The sequence below is a fragment of the Mya arenaria genome, chromosome 3 (assembly GCF_026914265.1).
Source record: "Mya arenaria isolate MELC-2E11 chromosome 3, ASM2691426v1".
NCBI lineage: Eukaryota > Metazoa > Mollusca > Bivalvia > Myida > Myidae > Mya > Mya arenaria.
Window position 1 is genome coordinate 45,229,282 of NC_069124.1, and position 18,889 is coordinate 45,248,170.

Sequence of the window (18,889 nt, forward strand, 5' to 3'; positions counted from 1 at the left end):
TATTAACCTATGTGTGCTTACATGCAAAACCTTAACCAGAATTTCTGAGTGAAATAATAAACGCAAGTATTTGCATTAAATGCAAACTATAGTTATATAACTTGGAAAATTAAGTAGGTTGGATGGTTGAGTACCATTGTATCAAGTCTCAATGCAATACCTCAAGCAGTTGCTGAGATATTAACCTATGTGTGCTTACATGCAAAACCTTAACCAGAATTTCTAAGTCAAATAATAAAGGCCTATTATTTACATTAAATGCAAACTAGAGTTATCTTACTTGTTTAAATAAGTAGGTTGGATGGTTGAGTACCATTGTATCAAGTCTCAATGCAATACCTCAAGCAGTTGCTGAGATATTAACCTATGTGTGCTTGCATGCAAAACCTTAACCAGAATTTCTAAGTCAAATAATAAAGGCCTATTATTTACATTAAATGCAAACTAGAGTTATCTTACTTGTTTAAATAAGTAGGTTGGATGGTTGAGTACCATTGTATCAAGTCTCAATGCAATACCTCAAGTAGTTGCTGAGATATTAACCTATGTGTGCTTGCATGCAAAACCTTAACCAGAATTTCTAAGTCAAATATTAAAGGCCTATTATTGGCATTAAATGCAAAGTAGAGTTATCAAACTTGGTTAATTAAGTAGGTTGGATGGTTGAGTACCATTGTATAAAGTCTCAATGCAATACCTCAAGTAGTTGTTGAGATATTAACCTATGTGTGCTTGCACGCAAACCCTTAACCAAGGGGTGACGCCGACGCCGACGCTTGGGTGAGTAGTATAGCTCTCCATATTCTTCGAAAAGTTGAGCTAAAAATGAGTCCCCATACTAAAGTGTTAACACTGTATGAAACTGTTAATAAAAATGAAGGACAGACTATGATCAATCACAATAGTTCAACATGAGCACTTTGTACTGTGTTGAGGTAAATGTTATTCATCCAACTTATTTAAGGGTAATCTATTTTCAAATCTATAATGTATTTGTCTGTTAAAAGTTAAAATTGGTATATCATTCCAATTTTAGTGAATCTTTATGTGACGGATGTCTTATCCATTAAGTTGCCTTCAATGAAGATTTTGAAGTCAGACTGTCTCTTGTTGGATGTGGGGAGTTTTCTGAAAGAAAAAGGAACATTAAGCAATACATAAACACAGTTCCATTGTTGGCTTCAAATATTGAACTATTAAGGAGCTTTTCATTCATTTGTGCGATTGGCTTCAATGTTAAAATTTGATACTTTAAGTATCATTTGAAAGGGCTTTGCATACTGATTACTTATATGTAAAATCAATGACCAGAACATATTTTCACCTTGAAAAGTTATTGCTGGCATCCCAAAATCACATTATTGTTCATCAGATACATTAAGTTATTATCTATCTTGCAAAAGCTCTATGGTTGATTTTGAAATATGATAGTTCTTATACATATTATATCTTAATATTAAAAATTAGCCACACTTTTTGTGATATAGATTTTATATATATGCACATAAAAATATGTAACAAAAAATATACAAATAAATAAGAAACGATAAAAACACACAAATCTTAGTTTATTTTACATTGATAGATAGTTCATATAAACTTTGCTAAACACAGAAAGAAAATAATTGTTTCTATTACAGGATTTGAACCTGGACAATTAATATTAATGTGAATGAGCATATTTGAGCATGATCACAACTGTGCATTACAACAAAGGATAACATTGAAAACTAACAAAGGGCAACTACTACAAAAAAAATATTGAGTTATGGTTTCTGTGCACTGCACTTCTGCTAAATGAGATCTATCTGTACATATTTGAAGTTTGAGATCAACACCTCAAAGACTTTTCAAGTTCTGTTGCAGACAAAAACTCAGTATGAAATATAACAAAGGGTTATAACAAAAAAAACTGTAAACAGAGTTATGATCCCTTAACACTGCACTTCTTCTCAATAGGGATCTATCTGTATATGAAGTTTGAAGTTAATACCTGGGGGATTTATGCTCAAGATTACATTCCGTGCACACGCACACACACGTGCACAATTACACAATTACTGTATCCACTTTGCCTTTTGGCAAGGGATAATCAATAGATAAGTCCTCATCATCACGGTCTTAAACAAACATGATGAACATAATCATAGCATGCATAAAACAGTTTACAGTTGTATCAAATCTGGAATAAAAACTGTACCTAGATGAATTTGTAACAGGTGGCGATCAGTCATCACTTTCCTGTTTCCTGTTTCTCATTGTGTCATTCCTGTATCTCATTGTGTCTTAGTTGGTTTAGTACAACTCTGGCCTGGTCCACAATTGCAACAACTGAAAAACAACTGAACAATTAGCAAAAGCGAACTTATACCTTAAATGTACATAATATATTGCTACTAAAAAATGATTCATACTGTCAAACACTTGTTTCCATGAAAAACTACAGCTATCACCTATTGTAATAAGAGGTTTCACTGAGAGTGATGTTTGCTTTTAAGCATACAGTAACCAATTAGACAATAATTTTAAAACTGCCAAGCACAAAATAAACATAAGAAAATAATCCTTAATATACCAAAAACAGAATAGTGTTTTGTTAAATTAAAGTAAAAAATGAAAAAAAGTTATGAAGAGAAGAAAAAAAATAATATAAAGATAATAATCAAAGGTTTACAATTCTTTGACTACCATACACAATTTAATGATTCATATGCACAGCTATTTTTCTTATCACGTCCAATATGTGCATGAAGTTTGAAGTTAATACCTCAAAAACATAGAAAAGTGAAAGAAAAATAATCAAAGACCAATAACTCTAAAATACCATAAACAAAAATGTTTTTGCACAGCACTTCTCCTCAACATATTTAATATGTGTTAGAAATCTCAGAAGCATTTGGAACTATGGATAAAAGAAGACTTGTCCAAATGAACCCTAACCATCAAGAGGTAGGAGTATAATAGCGGAGACAAATCATACATATGTCTTTATATTTAATATGTCAATGTATGTTTGAACAGAATAATTATGTTAATTCTCATTTCTTGGCTTACCTCATATTTATATTGTTATACATAGAATTAATCCAAAGAGAACTTACCATTCACTGACAAGATTTCCTCATTATACACAGGAGTATCTTCATACTTTTAGAATCTCTCCATTTTTCTTCTCCATGGGAACTGCAATGCATTACACATAAGAAAGGAAATCAAACAATTGCATTTTTTAAAACAATTTGTACAGAAAAATAAAACATGACTTCAGACACATGCAGAATTATTTGCATTTATTTTAAGCAAGTTACAAGAGTAACTGTACCCTATGCCATCTGAGTAAAATCTGCATGCAACAAACATGTGCATGCAAAATTGCATGGACTTTCATTTATTTGCTTAACAGTTTCAATTAAACCTAACAACCTGACCAAATACTTGAAATATCCTATACTTGAATACATTTTGTTATACTAGTAAATGACATTGAGTACATGTAAATATGTGTTAAAAATCTACCTTTCAAATCCAATGCTTTCTTTGCATCAAAACGTTTGTCTGTTTGCCCTTAAATTGGTCCCTCAAGAGTATCTGGTCTGAAATAAATATAAAATTCACCTACTTTTAAGCTAAAATTAGCTATAATACTAACTTGGCTGATCTTAGGAAAAATGAGTCTTAAAGCTGCACTCTCACAGATTGACTGTTTTAACATTATTATTATCTCAGAGAATCAATGCCTTTAATTGCTAACAATAAAACAGATGTCATGTATTGAGAAATCTGCTTATTATTTCATTTTTCTGAAAGTGTTCAAATTTAAGTCACAGAACAACAATTATGAACGTACATATGAAAAACAGCTATCTGATATTTTTTCAGCAGTTTTAAATCAATTTATGCACTAACATTGCATGATTCATTCCATGATGAAAGAGTTGTCAGAATGGTAAATCTGTGAAAATGCAGCTTTAATAACAATCCCCAACAGTTCCTCCCAAAGACTTGTTTAAAAGGGGCTGTACAGTAATCTGTTTAATGAAATAGCGGAAAAAAAGAAAATTGACGAAAACTGACATAAACTTGGTATCTATGTGTACAATGCATTAAAACTTACTAACTGAAGTACCACATAATTTACAATAAAAAAAAATTGCCAATATATTACAAGTTAGGTATAAAGATTAAATATTCCAACTGTTTAGGATAAGCCTTCATAGCACAGTGGATACAACACTGGACTGCAATTTTGGCGACACCGGTTCCAACCCATTCTCTGACTTGATATTTTTTTTTACATTTTGCATTTTGGTAATTTTTTTTACCATTATGATATCAAAGATCAAAAGATTTTTTGAATAATTGTCCTGAGATTCTTTACAGATTTTTTTTTTTTTTTTTTGGGGGGGGGTCCCACCCCCTTTCTGGATCCGCTAGTGTGGGTTACTTCCGTAAAATGAACTGAATTTAATTTGGTGCAAAGCTCTAATAAAAATTTGTGTATTCAATTAAATTCATAAAACTAATTAATGTAAACAAACCATTTGCAACTATCCCTGAATAACTTTTAAATGATAGTGATTATTTTCATTTGCATGATAACTAAGAAAATATAAAATAACACTTGAGTGTCCTGTATGGTATCCCGATATAGTCAATACTTACAACTTACATGTGCAGGAATCAGGAAGGAGTTCCATTCTACCAACTTAATACCATTCTTATTTGTCGTCTTCTTAACCGGATGCTTGAATTTTTGTAAACAAACCCAATGAACCCTGCATCGTTCCACTAGACTTTCTCGCTTAATATTTACGCTCAGTTGTGCCTGTATCGAAGAAAATGAAGACCAGTCCAAAACATTGCGTCATTTAGTATTTAGCACGCGCTAGAGTGATTCAAAACATCGAATTTGACCGACACTGAACAGAGGTAAATGGCTATTTTCTTTGAAAATATAACACTTTTTAGTTCAAAAGGTAATTGAATGTATGTAGATACGTAAACAATTGACAGTTTAACGAGTATATTTTATTGATATAACGAAGTACTCCTTAAAGCTGACTCTCACAGTGTATTTTGACAACTTTGTTATTTTTTATTTTTGTCTTGGAGTTTGAATGAGCCAGTTTCTGTGTAAATATATGCAAATAAGTGATATAAGCCTGCTGACAAAAGATCAGATCGCAGATTTATATATTCCGTTAAAAAAATTGTTTTATGGCTAAAAGTGCTACTAACAGTTGGAAGAAAAATGCATAAAACATCATTTTCTTAAAGCTGCACTCTCACAGATTGAACATTTTGGCAACTTTTTTATGTTTTGTCTTGGAATGTACTAATTTTGGCGAAAATCCATGGAAACCAGTTATATAAGACTGCTGACAAATATAGATCGCAGATTGATGTTTTGTTCATTTTTCTAAAACGTTTATTAACGGTTTTAGCCATAAAACATTAATTTTCAAACGGAAATATGAAAATCTATGATCTGGTTTTTCGTAAGCAATCCTATATCATTGGTTTGCAGATATTTATACAAAAATTTGCTCTTTCCAAGACAAAAAATAAAAAAGTTGTAAAAATGGTATATCTGAGAGTGAAGCTTTAACTTAAATATATATGCAATCCAATGTTTTTTTAAGCAGTCTTGTGTCACTGTTTTTCTTGCACTTATGCATTAATTGGCTTGTATAAAGACAAAAAATAAAGCAGTTGTCAAAACATTTAATCTGTTAAAGTGCAATGTTTATTTAAATATACTTGATGCTTGCCTCAATCATTGCCGCTGACAGATCATCAGATGACAGCACCAACATCCAACAATGCAGCGATATTTTTAAAGTCTCTTTCACATCATTCTGTATCCTAATATTTTAATTTGTTTAAGATAGTTGCTTATCAAGATGTTGAATGCATATTTTACAGCCTTTTAGGCTTTAGAGTGTATTCAATGTCATTTTCAGACAGAAATATCTTGATCGAAGCTAGGAACAAGTTCACAACTGGCATTAGTGAGTCATGCCTGTCAAAACTAATTTTGGGGTACATGCATGTGTCTTTTAAAGTAGAACAGTAGACATCAACTTTACAATGTACATGAATATATTGCATTCATACTTTAGTTATTTATGTATTCATGTACTTTGTAAAGTTATTGTAGATCGTGTCGATGAGAACCAGCCGTTCAGTTAGCTCAGTTGGTTACAGCGCCATGATAGTGTTCCAGCAGTTGTTGTTGGTTCAAGCTCCACACTGGGGCACTTCTCCTCCCAGGTTTACTTAAATGGTGGCAGCGGTACATGGCAGGAGTGCCTCCGTCAGCTTTAAACTACAGTCGAAACTCGATGGCTCGATATTCTAGGGACCAGCCAAAATACTTCGAGCCTCGAGAATATCGAGCCAAGCGGGATTGCTTACAGAATGTTATTTTTTTAATATTCGTTACAAAAAGTCTTGTTTACCTCGTTTGTTATTGGCTATGCTATCTCCGCAAGAGAAGAGTATTAATTGGACATAGTTACACGTCGTAAAGTTTGTAACATCACTTATTCGATACTTAGAAAATATTATTTGATTGTTTTTAACTTTTTATTAATTATAAAAATTATGCGAAAACAACAAACAATCAAAACAATCAAATAATATTTTCTAAGTATCGAATAAGTGATGTTACAAACTTTACGACGTGTAACTATGTCCAATTAATACTCTTCTCTTGCGGAGAAAGCATAGCCAATAACAAACGAGGTAAACAAGACTTTTTGTAACGAATATTAAAAAAATAACATTCTGTAAGCAATCCCGCTTGGCTCGATATTCTCGAGGCTCGAATTTTTTTGGCTGGTCCCTAGAATATCGAGCCATCGAGTTTCGACTGTAGTTTAAAGCTGACGGAGGCACTCCTGCCATGTACCGCTGCCACCATTTAAGTAAACCTGGGAGGAGAAGTGCCCCAGTGTGGAGCTTGAACCAACAACAACTGCTGGAACACTATCATGGCGCTGTAACCAACTGAGCTAACTGAACGGCTGGTTCTCATCGACACGATCTACAATAACTTTACAAAGTACATGAATACATAAATAACTAAAGTATGAATGCAATGTATTCATGTACATTGTAAAGTTGATGTCTACTGTTCTACTTTAAAAGACACATGCATGTACCCCAAAATTAGTTTTGACAAGCATGACTCACTAATGCCAGTTGTGAGCTTGTTCCTAGCTTCGATATAGATATTTCTGTCTGAAAATGACATTGAATACACTCTAAAGCCTAAAAGGCTGTAAAATATGCATTCAACATCTTGATAAGCAACTATCTTAAATAAATTAAAATATTAGGATACAGAATGATGTGAAAGAGACTTTAAAAATATCGCTGCATTGTTGGATGTTGGTGCTGTCATCTGATGATCTGTCAGCGGCAATGATTGAGGCAAGCATCAAGTATATTTAAATAAACATTGCACTTTAACAGATTAAATGTTTTGACAACTGTTTTATTTTTTGTCTTTATACAAGCCAATTAATGCATAAGTGCAAGAAAAACAGTGACACAAGACTGCTTAAAAAAAACATTGGATTGCATATATATTTAAGTTAAAGCTTCACTCTCAGATATACCATTTTTACAACTTTTTTATTTTTTGTCTTGGAAAGAGCAAATATTTGTATAAATATCTGCAAACCAATGATATAGGATTGCTTACGAAAAACCAGATCATAGATTTTCATATTTCCGTTTGAAAATCTCACAGATTGAACGTTTTGACAATTTTTTTGTCTTGGAATGAGGCAATTTTTGCGAAAATCCATGGAAACCAGTTATTTAAGACAGCTGACAAAAAATTAGATAGCAGATTTTTATATTTAAGTTTAAAAAGTAATGTTTTATGCATTTTTCTTAAACCATTAGTAACGGTTTAAGCCATAAAACATTAATTTTCGAACGGAAATATGGAAATCTACGATCTGATTTTTTGGCAGCAATCATATATCATTGGTTTGCAGATATTTATGCAAAAATTTGCTCTTTCCAAGACAAAAAATAAAAAAGTTGTAAAAATGGTATATCTGTGAGAGTGCAGCTTTAAATTTTATGATTTAATGACAACTGCCTTGAAATAGATACCTGATTTAAGCATTATGCCAATGTTTATAAATTTCTATTATATTTTACTGTGAAATAATGTAAATATATACATAAAATTGTTTGTGTTAATTTAAATTTGCTTGATTTATCATTAACCTAATTATATATTATTTCATTTTTTTGTATTAACCCAATATTATGTCATATAATATATCTATGGGTATATAATACCAAGGTAAACACATGTATACAAATCACTTATTATTATATAAATGTATAGCTAGTTTTTATTTCCATGTAACTCATTTGCCTACATACATTTTGGAAAATGTGGTCCATTACAGATAAAACCCAGATGTATACATGGCCTGGATTTCCATATTATGCTGCCCAGAATAAAAGACGATGCAGTCCAGATAAAAACATTGTATGGCTCTATAATCTTTACCAAACTTGGTAAAAAAAACTTTGTCATATTATGAGAAATCCCTGTTTTTTTGTTAATTATGTTCATTCACAGTATATGCAATTCACCAAGCAACACAAGACTTAATGTCCACTTGACACATTTCTAGTATATTTGGCTTGTACATAAACATCACTTTTTCATAAGAGAATAAATCTCATGTAGGACATTTAGATTGCTCTAGAAATAATTGCCAAGATGTTTTGCATTTGAATCATGTTTAAAGCATACCCAACATTATTTGCATTTATTGTGTTCATGATTGTGTTGTATTCTTCCTTTTTAAGATGCATCAGATGAAGTCTTTGACTATCTAGAAAGGGATTTTGTAAGCTATACTGGACATGAAGACAGTCACTTGGAAATGATGATTGTGCAACAGTGGTTAAACATATGCAATACATCATATGGTAATTTCTTTTCACCTCAATGAATTTTTAAGTGACCTACCCACAAATAAAGTGATTCTCTAATAGTTCCAATTTCCACTTTGATTTTGTAATCTGGTATTCTTCATTACTACTACCCGTAACTGGTATCTAAAAATAACATTATAATATTCATCAATAATATCATAAGACCATGTGAATATTCAGTAATTTATATATGTAATCAATTTGTTTTTGTGTATGTGGTGTTTATATGTTGGAGTTTGTAGTTCATTGTCAGTGATTTTTTTATTGTGAAAAACTCCATTTTCCCCAAAATTAAAAAAAAAATTACATTACATTCCGGATTAAAATAGCAATGAATTTTTTGAAATATAAACAAAATCTTGACAAGTCTTACTCTTTCACAGCATAAGGTATGCATAAAAAAGTTAAAAAATGTATATTTGCCATTATATAAGCAATTTTGGCCTGATTTTGTATTTTTCCCAAAGTTGACTTTTTACCGAATTTGCGAGGTACACAGTGTGCGAAATTAACGGTAGCCCGATCGCCCGTGGCGACGAAAAATTGACCCAGGCTACGAAAAAATCCTTTAAGGTAGCCCGACTGGCGATGAAATCATCGGGCTTGTTGGTTAAAAAAAAATGTCGGGTAAATGTTTACCTCGACACCGTTGACCGACTTCCGCATAATCTCTCATTGTTATGGATATTTTCTGTTGCAGTAATCTCCCTTGTCATGCAATTATACGCTATATATATACTGCTTGAAAATAATTATTTTGACGGAAATCATATTTCGGACTGTCAATACTATTTTTTGTTTTAGTGAGATATTAAAGTTTGGATGTTGTTTTTGTTGTGTGTGTTTTTTTAATAAACTTGGATTATTTAGTCACCGAAAAATATGAAATAGATGTTTGTAAAATCCTGTCACTAATGCCACAAGCAGCACATGTTGACAGGACTTCCATCCTCCCCCTTCATCAACAATCCAACTGCCTTGACAGAACCAGCCCCCCCCCCCCATCAAACTACCACCAGCCCCCCTGGCAACACAGGACCACACAACCACCATACTTGCATTTTATACAAAATATAATAAGATATTGTACAGTTGTCATATCATTCCTTGTTTTTAACCATATAACGTACTCAAGATGCGTTTTTCTGTTAACCGGTGGGCTATGGAAATCTGGCTTGGGCTACAGAAATCTCAAAGTCTGTAGCCCCATTGGCTACCAGGTAAAAAAGGTTAATTTCGAACACTGGGTACATTGTACAGGCAGTAAAAACAATTCATAAAAAAATCACTGATTGTTGTTAAGTGTTTTTTTATGAATGTTGTTCAAGTTTCGTCCTTGGGGTCAAAGTTGTCCCAACCAGAGTTCCCCTGTTACTGATAGACTTCTAGAACAAAAATTGATACACATTCAAATCAGGCAATGACTTCTGCAGTAATGTATGAATTCCTTAGAAACTGATGTCTAAACTAAAAGGTATTTAGTTTCAAAGATTATGAAACAATTTGTTACAACAATATAATAATCACCTTTTGGCAGGATGTTAAGCAAGGTTTTGCCTTGTTGAGAAAATCGTAGACCTCGTAGTACCCTTAAGGAACCCACTTGTCTGACTTGGTGACTACAATCCAAACTCACAATGTCTTCCTTAACAACCACTTTATAAGCAACCAAGGACATCCTTATCAAATACTTCATTTACAGCAGCCAATGACTTCCATAAAAAATGATGACTTCCTAAACAATCCTTGGCTTCTTTATCAACCAATGATTGCCTTAGCAACTACCTTCATCCATAGCAACAAATGAATTCCCATTCAACCAATGACTTCCTTAGCATCCAATTCCTTCCAACGCATCCATTAACTACCTTTATAGGCACCAATGCCTTATTTAGCAACCACTTTTTCCTGAGCAACAGCCAACATCCATAGCAACCAATTACTTCCTTAGTAATCATTTACTTCCATAGCAACATTCTGGTTCATTACCGTAACATCCATTGACCATGGGAACAACCAGCTTACCATACTTCTCATTTCTGTTAACAAAGAGCAGCCTTCTTTGAGGAGTCCTTATCAACCATCAAATAACACAGCAACCACTAACCTGCTAAGCAAATAGCAACACCTTTCATAACCAGTTGTTACCTGACTGACTTGTTCATGGTCATTTTAATCAGGTGACCAATTAAGGGCCATGCTGGCCCTTTTGTTTTGAATGTACATTTCCTTAACTTATTCATTTAATTCAGCAAATGTATAAACATAGTGTACAATTCTGGATACTTTCAAGTTTTGTCATTATTACATATTATCAATGTTTTAATTTTCAAACAGGTGACCAGACAGGGAGGAGACTAGGGAAATGGTTATCCACCAACAGCCCAAGTGCTTGGTTGATAAGAGGAGCCACAGCATTAAACATTACTGCACAAAGTGGTGTGCTTTGCTAACACTTATGATTGTGATTTGATAAAAAAGCAATGAATGAACGCTCATTATTCATAACTATAACTAAAACATTGATGTCAAAAGTTGTCAATTTTCAACATATATAGTATTTGAAATCCTGATCTATAGTTGTGTGCAATGGATTATCAAAGAAAAACAAAAGAGTGGGCAACAAAATGAATAGCATAATGCACCAGTCAATTGTAACCACATCCCGCCCCCAGGTCCGGGGACTTTTGACTTTTGGTCCAGCCTACCCCAGGTTAAATTCCCTGAACTGATCCTGAACTAAAATCCCTGCCAAATTCCCCCATATCCAACATACCATAGGTAAGACAAAACCACCGCATTCACACCCAGTATACCCCCGGACGGGGGTGGTGGTGGTCACAATTGACATGTGCATTACCCACTACCCATTTACACCAGTAATTCATAATTATATTTGATAGACATGCCTCTTGTCAAAGGTTTTGAAGGGTATGAACGTCAGAACTACCTGCCTATGGCCTTTCAAGATTTTATAACATTGTTAAACTAAAGAAATTATTATTAAGTTTATACTAGATCTTTGTTAAGAGTGACCCCTTTGATAATTCTGGAGAAAAACTATTAGGATTAGGTTCTGTATTTGTCCATAATTGGTCATATGACATGTAAGCAGGAGTTCATTCCTTCAAAGAATTGTGAATCTTATATAATTATGTATTTGACATCTTATGAATTTTATCACACTTTAACCTAGAGGCAGTTCAAATAAATACTGCTATGATTGAACCAATACTGAATAAGGGCAAGAATTCCAAACAAGACAGTATACATCTAGTATCATGTTTGTCTGATAATTTTGAAATCATAGTGATTAAATCTAAAAGGATGTTAAAGCTGCACTGTCACTGATTAAGAGTTTTCACATTTGCTTTGAAAAAAATAATTAAAATAGTCTGACTTTTGCATGAATGCCTTCAATCCAGTCATATAAGATAACTCTCAATGAAACAGAATTCAATTGTCTGAAAAACTGCCAAAATTTTCATTTCTTCTCAAGCATTACTAACCATTAAACATAGAGTTTTAAATGGTAATAGGAAAAACTGTGATTTTGTATGCAGTCTGATATAAATGTTATCAGACATGTGCACAAAAGTTTTTCATTCCAAGTTAAAAATAATAAAAATTCATATATCTGTGAGAGTGCAGCATTAACAATGAAAACGATTATTAAAAATGGTATTTCCAACTGTGTATAATAATGCAACAACAATTTACCTTCTACTAGCACATTGAATTACAAGTTCTGCTTTTTTAAAGAAAACGGGCATATGGGAAGTACCATCACTTCCAGCGATATTTTTGTTGTAGCTTTTTTTATAAGAGACATTGGCAAAAACTGTTCATAGATTGTGTTTTAAGGTGTATGTTTTATAGACAGTACTCCAATTCTCTTTAATATATAATATGTTTGTTTCATTTAAGGCTTTGGTGTGTTTTAGGGCTGTTTCAGACCATTCCTGATATCGTATTTTCATATAAACCCGGCAATCATAATTGCATACCTCTTTGCAAAAGAATAATAAACATTCACAGAAATTAAACAGTAACGGAATTTTTCGAATTTTTCTCAACATAAAAAGAGACTTTTGTATTTTGGCCCAGCTAATGTTATTATATTGTTGACTAACATAAGCTTACAAGCAAATTAACAGGCAGAAAAGATAAAGAAAAGATGAGCATGTAGTCTTGTTTTGCATACAGAAGTAAGGGGCTTAGCTAGCCCTTTATATGTGGATTCATAATTGCTAGGTGGGTCTCGGGGCATGCCCCCTCAGAATATTTTGAAAAACATGGTGCATTCTGGGCGTTCTGAGGTGCTTTAGTTTGTACTGGAAAATAAAAATGACATTTAAGGGATCATGTAGGCAAGTACGCATACTGCAACTTTGGCTTATGTTTTTATCAGAATCATGTGGATTCATCCGCATACTAGTGTTATATGCAGCTTCACGCCTGGTATCTCAGACAGACATTTTTAGGCTTATGTAGATGTTTGCAAGGCAAGGCTTGGCAAACCAAAGCGCCTGTCTCATTATATTGGTTTCAAAGTGCTTTTGCATGTTGTTTGCAATTGTGCATTTTGCGCGACTGGTAAATATCTGCAATATAAAAACTTAAAATTCATTGATGCCTAGGTGACCAAATTTCAAAATTTTTCATTTCATTTGTCAAACATTGTGCCCCAAAAGCACATTTCACATAAGTATGTAGTTTCTTTACTTAAGGTCTATTATACTGTAATATAAAATATATTTAAAACAGTAATTCTGGTAATTTTATTGCAAAATTTGACAAAGTAATTGGCAAAATGCAGAAATTTTCATATTTTTTTTTCTAAAAATTTACCTAAAAATCATATTTTACAAAATACATAGTTTGTATATTTCAAGTATCTTATAATGTTATATAATATCTGTTTTAAAAAGTTATTTTGGTAATTTTATTGCTAAATTTGGCAGAGTTGATGCTAAGTCCAGAAATTCTCATTTTCATTTAACTTTTAAAACATTTTGCCCAAAAATTATATTTTGTACAATGTGATTGTATTATACTTATAGTATATTAAATGTGGTGTCTGATATAACACAAAACCAACAAAAAAAAATCTAAGCATTTTTCTCCCATTTTTCATTTTCACTGGACAAAGAATAAATAGAGGTGATTCAAATAGAGAATAGTGCACGTCACCACCATGTATATAGACTATAACAGGGGTTCAAATCTACAGATAGAGAATAGTCCACGCTACTACAATGTGTATAGACTATAACAGAGGAGTTGAAGTAAATCTTCATAATCTCTGGCTGTATACCTTGTATAGAGAACAGGGGTGTTGAAGCACTGCTTCAACACCTCTTGACAATGAATAGAGTATAGTGCACGCTTCCACAATGTATATAGACTATAACAGAGGAGTTGAAGTAAATCTTCAAAATCTCTGGCTGTATACATTGTATAGAGAACAGGGGTGTTGAAGCACTGCTTCAACACCTCTTGACAATGAATAGAGTATAGTGCACGCTTCCATAATGTATATACTATAGACTATAACAGAGGAGAATGAATAGAATATATACCGTGCACAGTATATACTGGTATAGAATATAACACCAGTGTATGTACTGTCACGGCGTATCGTGCATATCCATAGTGTATAGAGTCTATGCACTGTGTTGATATAAGATATCAATCTCAACTTGGTCTAAGCATTCTAGATTTAATATTTTTTTCTAGATTCAAATAATTCACTGTTCTAGGCTTTCGACAATCACTGGTCGCGAGTTTAGTGATATTGGTTGTAAAAATGTATGTGTATCGGTTGATTGTCGACGAACGTTTTCGGTATTTAAACCGAAAACTATTTGCAAATGAAATGTTCATGGGAATGTTTTTCTTGTATCTCATCGGTTTGTAGTTTTTGGACTGTTCTTCGATAGATACTCAATGGTTACCGAGCATTTTATGACGGAAAGTTAAGCGTTCGGTTGCCGATTTTGAAAAGCATTTACCAGCAACAACCACTTGACAAGCAACTGGAACTCTTTCGACGACATTTGCCCAGTACCGTTAGAACATCAGCAACTAATTGACAGAAAGTTGATCCTTATATTCAACAAAATCATCAAACATACCTTGCCGACCATTTTCCGGAATTCGCACGAGCGGCCAGTTAGCAGTCTCCAAAACTCTGAGATGATCAACATCTCGAAATGGATTGTGCGTTGGCTGATCAACAGCTAATAACCGAATACAATTTGGCCAGCTGTAGCTGTCGTGGTCGTGGCTATTGTGTTATACATAAGTCAGCGATAGTTTTTCGGTTACAAAATTTGCTTTCAACCCAGGTCCCCGTGGAGTCTATACAAAAGCAAAGCTGCGGTATTTACCGATTATTGCAGAGGAGCTACTTTATACCTACTGTGTATGAATTACAAATCAAACGGCTGAGAGTCGCACAATGTATTAAGAAAGGAAGAAAGACGGAAAAATACAAAAAACGGACAATTTAAAAATAAAATCCGGTTCAGAATGGTATCTCGGAATCACTGGATTTTTATGATGCGCAGTATGCCCTTGTTTTCTTGATTATGCATATATAACACAATAATTAAACATTGTTATGAAAGTTTTACATATGCAGCAACGTAATTTATGTGATGTTTTACCCACAACTCTTCTCTAAAGAAGCTTATCTCCGTCGTAAACAAGGTCAGCAACATGTAACGCTTAGTACTGGTTTCGATATCGAAAAACGTCAAAGGTCTTTACAAGTGGCTTTAGGGCAAGCTACTTCTGAATGAAGTTCTTTAATGATCTATAACTAATTGTTAGTTCATATTGACATTAAAGTTTCAAAATTGCAGCAAAAATGTAAATACCGGTCGCAAGGTAGGGTAGGAAACTATATCCGGAAAAGCTCATCAGTTGCAACTATCGCGCAGCTTACCGCGATATGACAAAAAGGAACATTACACAGACATTTACTATTAAGTAAATCATCGTTCATATTTTATTGGGCGTTTAATTATGTCTTTCTATAGCTTATTGAGGTATTTAAACGCACTGCTTGATATTTCACGAGAATATTATGTTTTATAATTGCTTCTCTTATATGATATAAGTTGTTTTTCATTTGGGCGTTTGATTATGTATTTGAAATGATTTGTATACATGTATTACATTTAGAATGTTATTGATGTAACCAGTATTTAATTATTAAAACATGCATTTCTCTGTAGAAACAATTCACTTAAGGAATGGTATACTTTCAGCGAAACGAAGCACCTAAGACGCCTCTTAGCTAGCATACCATTTAACAAATGCGACAAAATGACACACTTAGATACTTATTCAGAACTTTAAGCGTTCTTTGTTGATACCAAACCAGTTTCAGTTTTGGTTCCAATGGTTTCAGCAGTTTCGAAACCGGTTTTTATAGTTTGTTTGAGGTAACAAATGCATGGTTTGGAGTTTCGATAGTTTCAAAAACCGGTTAGGTCCACTATTCATGATAACTTCTAAAAATGTAAGAGTGTGCGCAACAAAATCAAATTACGTAATCTCAGATTAAACCTACACATAGTCATTGAAAGAAAACTCACTGATGGTTTGTAAAATGCCCTCTTTTAATTACGAACTAAAGTGAAGGAAATTATTTGGAATGTTAAAACTAAGGTAATGACAACTGGAACTCTTCAGCAAATGTTGATATTTCCTCAAATATCGTATTGAATATTTATGCAAAAAGCTACAGAAACAAGCTCAGTAGCAAAAAGTTTACCACTTTTTTCAACAGCGTTACTTACGGGTTTCAGTTGCGTGATTGGTTGTTTGTCATTATCACGTGATGATACAAATGTATCGTTAAAGGGTCAAACTATTCAACACCGTAGAATAAGTCTTAGTAGCCTAGTGGTTTAGGCGTCTGTTTTCTAGTTTCTTCCACGACTTTACCAAACCCACCGAACATTTTTTGTTTACCTTATTTGATTTTTTTCCTTCAATTTTGATATCATGGATACTACTAATGATAAAATAAGTGTTTTCAAATTCATTACCAAAAAAACAAATGTTTGGTCCAAAAACATGAGCGAGTCTTCTCTCATTTCTTTTCAATTAATGTTTTACCTTTTTCTATTTTCAGCACAGAGTGATGTGAATGCCATGGTTCCTATTCGTTATTTTCGTAAAAGAGCGTGGAAAATTGTTCATGACGTCATAAGATGTGACGTCAATTTTTCTACGGCTGCTTTCGTTATCGTTGTCATGTTCTTTCTCGTGAACAGCACGGTGAATATGTACAAATCGCCAACTGTGATGACAAATTTAGATAATATGAAAATAGACATCGGCGAGCTCCAAAAAGATACTTCTAATACAATTCTTATTGAACAAAACGACGGCGAAATTTATGTAGCGTTTCGCCTAAGAGACACGGCGAAGATTGTAAAAGACGTTCGGGGTGGAAAGATCCTGCTGAGAAGAACAAAAAATGCAGAAAATCTGCAATCGAAAGAAGAAGCGGATCTTCGAAATGAAACAAAAAATGAATCCACAGAGATTGTTCAACCGACATTCCCTGTGACTCTTTTAGACGACATGTATAATATAAATAATAGATTAGTGTGCTCATCAAGTAAAGAGTTATCATTCTTAGTTGTTGTTCACTCAGCCACTGTTCATTTCATGCGTCGTTCTTCCATCAGGGAAACTTGGGCGAACCATAGGTTGTTTAGCAACCACAGCATGAGAATTATCTTCCTACTTGGGATGCCAGAGAAAGAGACTACTCAGACGCTCATTGAACATGAGACAATTCTGTATAAAGACATTGTGCAAGGAAAGTTTGTGGACTCGTACAAAAATCTAACACACAAAGGTGTTTTAGGTCTGCGGTGGATAACAGAAAACTGTAAACAGGCACGTTTTATAATCAAAGTAGACGATGATGTGTTCTTAAATGTGTTTAAAGTCTTAGAAAAAGTTGAAACGGAGTTCAGGAACAAAACCCGAAATATATGGTGTCCCGTCCGTAAGAAAGGTACTAGTGAAATTCAACGCAAGTCGGGGAAGTGGAAAGTAGATGAAAGAGAATTTAAGAATATGACCCACTTCCCTGTGACCTACTGCAATGGTTTTATCAGTATAATTACAAGTGATATCATACCAGAACTGTTCGAAGCTGCTCGGACTACTCCATTCTTCTGGGTTGATGATGTGTACTTGTTCGGGCTCCTACCGGACAAAATTGGTGGCGTGAAGCACGAAGGCTTGCCACACCTGAATCTCAATGAAAACGATGCAATCAAATGTTTTGAGAACACAAACAAGACTTGTCCTCTGCTGGTGGCAAACGCGCACTCCGATGGGGTGATGGACAAACTGTGGTACAGGGCCATAGACCAATACAAAACCCTGGCTAAGAAATACTCACATAAGTTTCTGTTTAATGTATAGAATATATTATTGACGTGTTGAAGTTGATATATATGTATATATATATTTAATATAATATTTAATAATTATTTTTTAGTTCAAACTTATTTAATTTTCACAACGATTGTGAAACAAGTTATTTCAACCTATATTAATCACTCTCATTGGCACGATGTTGCGCGAGAGTATGGTCATGTGTTGTGGGGAAACGGAGTACCCGGAGGAAACCCACTTGTCCGGCTTGGTGACCACAAACCAAACTCACATGCGCTCAGGCCGTGACTCGAACCCCGGTGAGGTGAGAAGCGAGTGCGCGAACCACTGCGCTAACCGGCCAACCAATTATTTCTGGTGTGGGTACATTGCACCGTCTTGGTGTACATGTTACATAATTATATAGTTCTCCCATCAGTGAGATACAAAATCACATATAAACCTAGTCTTAAGCTGCACTCTCACAGTGCACCCTCCT

The 18,889-nt window shown here is 33.7% G+C and overlaps 1 protein-coding gene and 2 long non-coding RNA genes across 4 annotated transcripts; 2 read left to right on the forward strand and 1 right to left on the reverse strand.

Moving 5' to 3' along the window:
• Nucleotides 1–1,063: 1,063 nt before the first annotated feature.
• Nucleotides 1,064–4,802, reverse strand: LOC128226639 (uncharacterized). 2 transcript variants are annotated; one of them, XR_008259711.1, is made up of 5 exons: nucleotides 4,663–4,802; nucleotides 3,517–3,593; nucleotides 3,102–3,183; nucleotides 2,201–2,331; nucleotides 1,064–1,128 (listed from the first exon to the last, which is right to left on the reverse strand). It is a non-coding gene; the product is annotated as an uncharacterized LOC128226639 (long non-coding RNA). The 2 variants fall into 2 exon arrangements; XR_008259712.1 differs by having other exon boundaries at nucleotides 4,670–4,799.
• Nucleotides 4,803–4,834: 32 nt separating this feature from the next.
• LOC128226630 (uncharacterized) lies at nucleotides 4,835–8,896 on the forward strand. Its single transcript, XR_008259709.1, has 3 exons — nucleotides 4,835–4,929; nucleotides 8,439–8,521; nucleotides 8,848–8,896. It is a non-coding gene; the product is annotated as an uncharacterized LOC128226630 (long non-coding RNA).
• Nucleotides 8,897–17,004: 8,108 nt separating this feature from the next.
• On the forward strand, nucleotides 17,005–18,500 carry LOC128228672 (lactosylceramide 1,3-N-acetyl-beta-D-glucosaminyltransferase-like). The gene has a single exon (XM_052940115.1). It carries the CDS (start codon nucleotides 17,068–17,070, stop codon nucleotides 18,436–18,438), a length of 1,371 nt encoding a protein of 456 aa, XP_052796075.1. The 5' UTR covers nucleotides 17,005–17,067; the 3' UTR covers nucleotides 18,439–18,500.
• Nucleotides 18,501–18,889: the final 389 nt, after the last annotated feature.

What these genes read in the sequence shown, in the direction of transcription:
- LOC128228672 (XM_052940115.1), top strand. Translation starts at nt 17,068, where the DNA reads ATGAGCGAGTCTTCTCTCATTTCTTTTCAATTAATGTTTTACCTTTTT.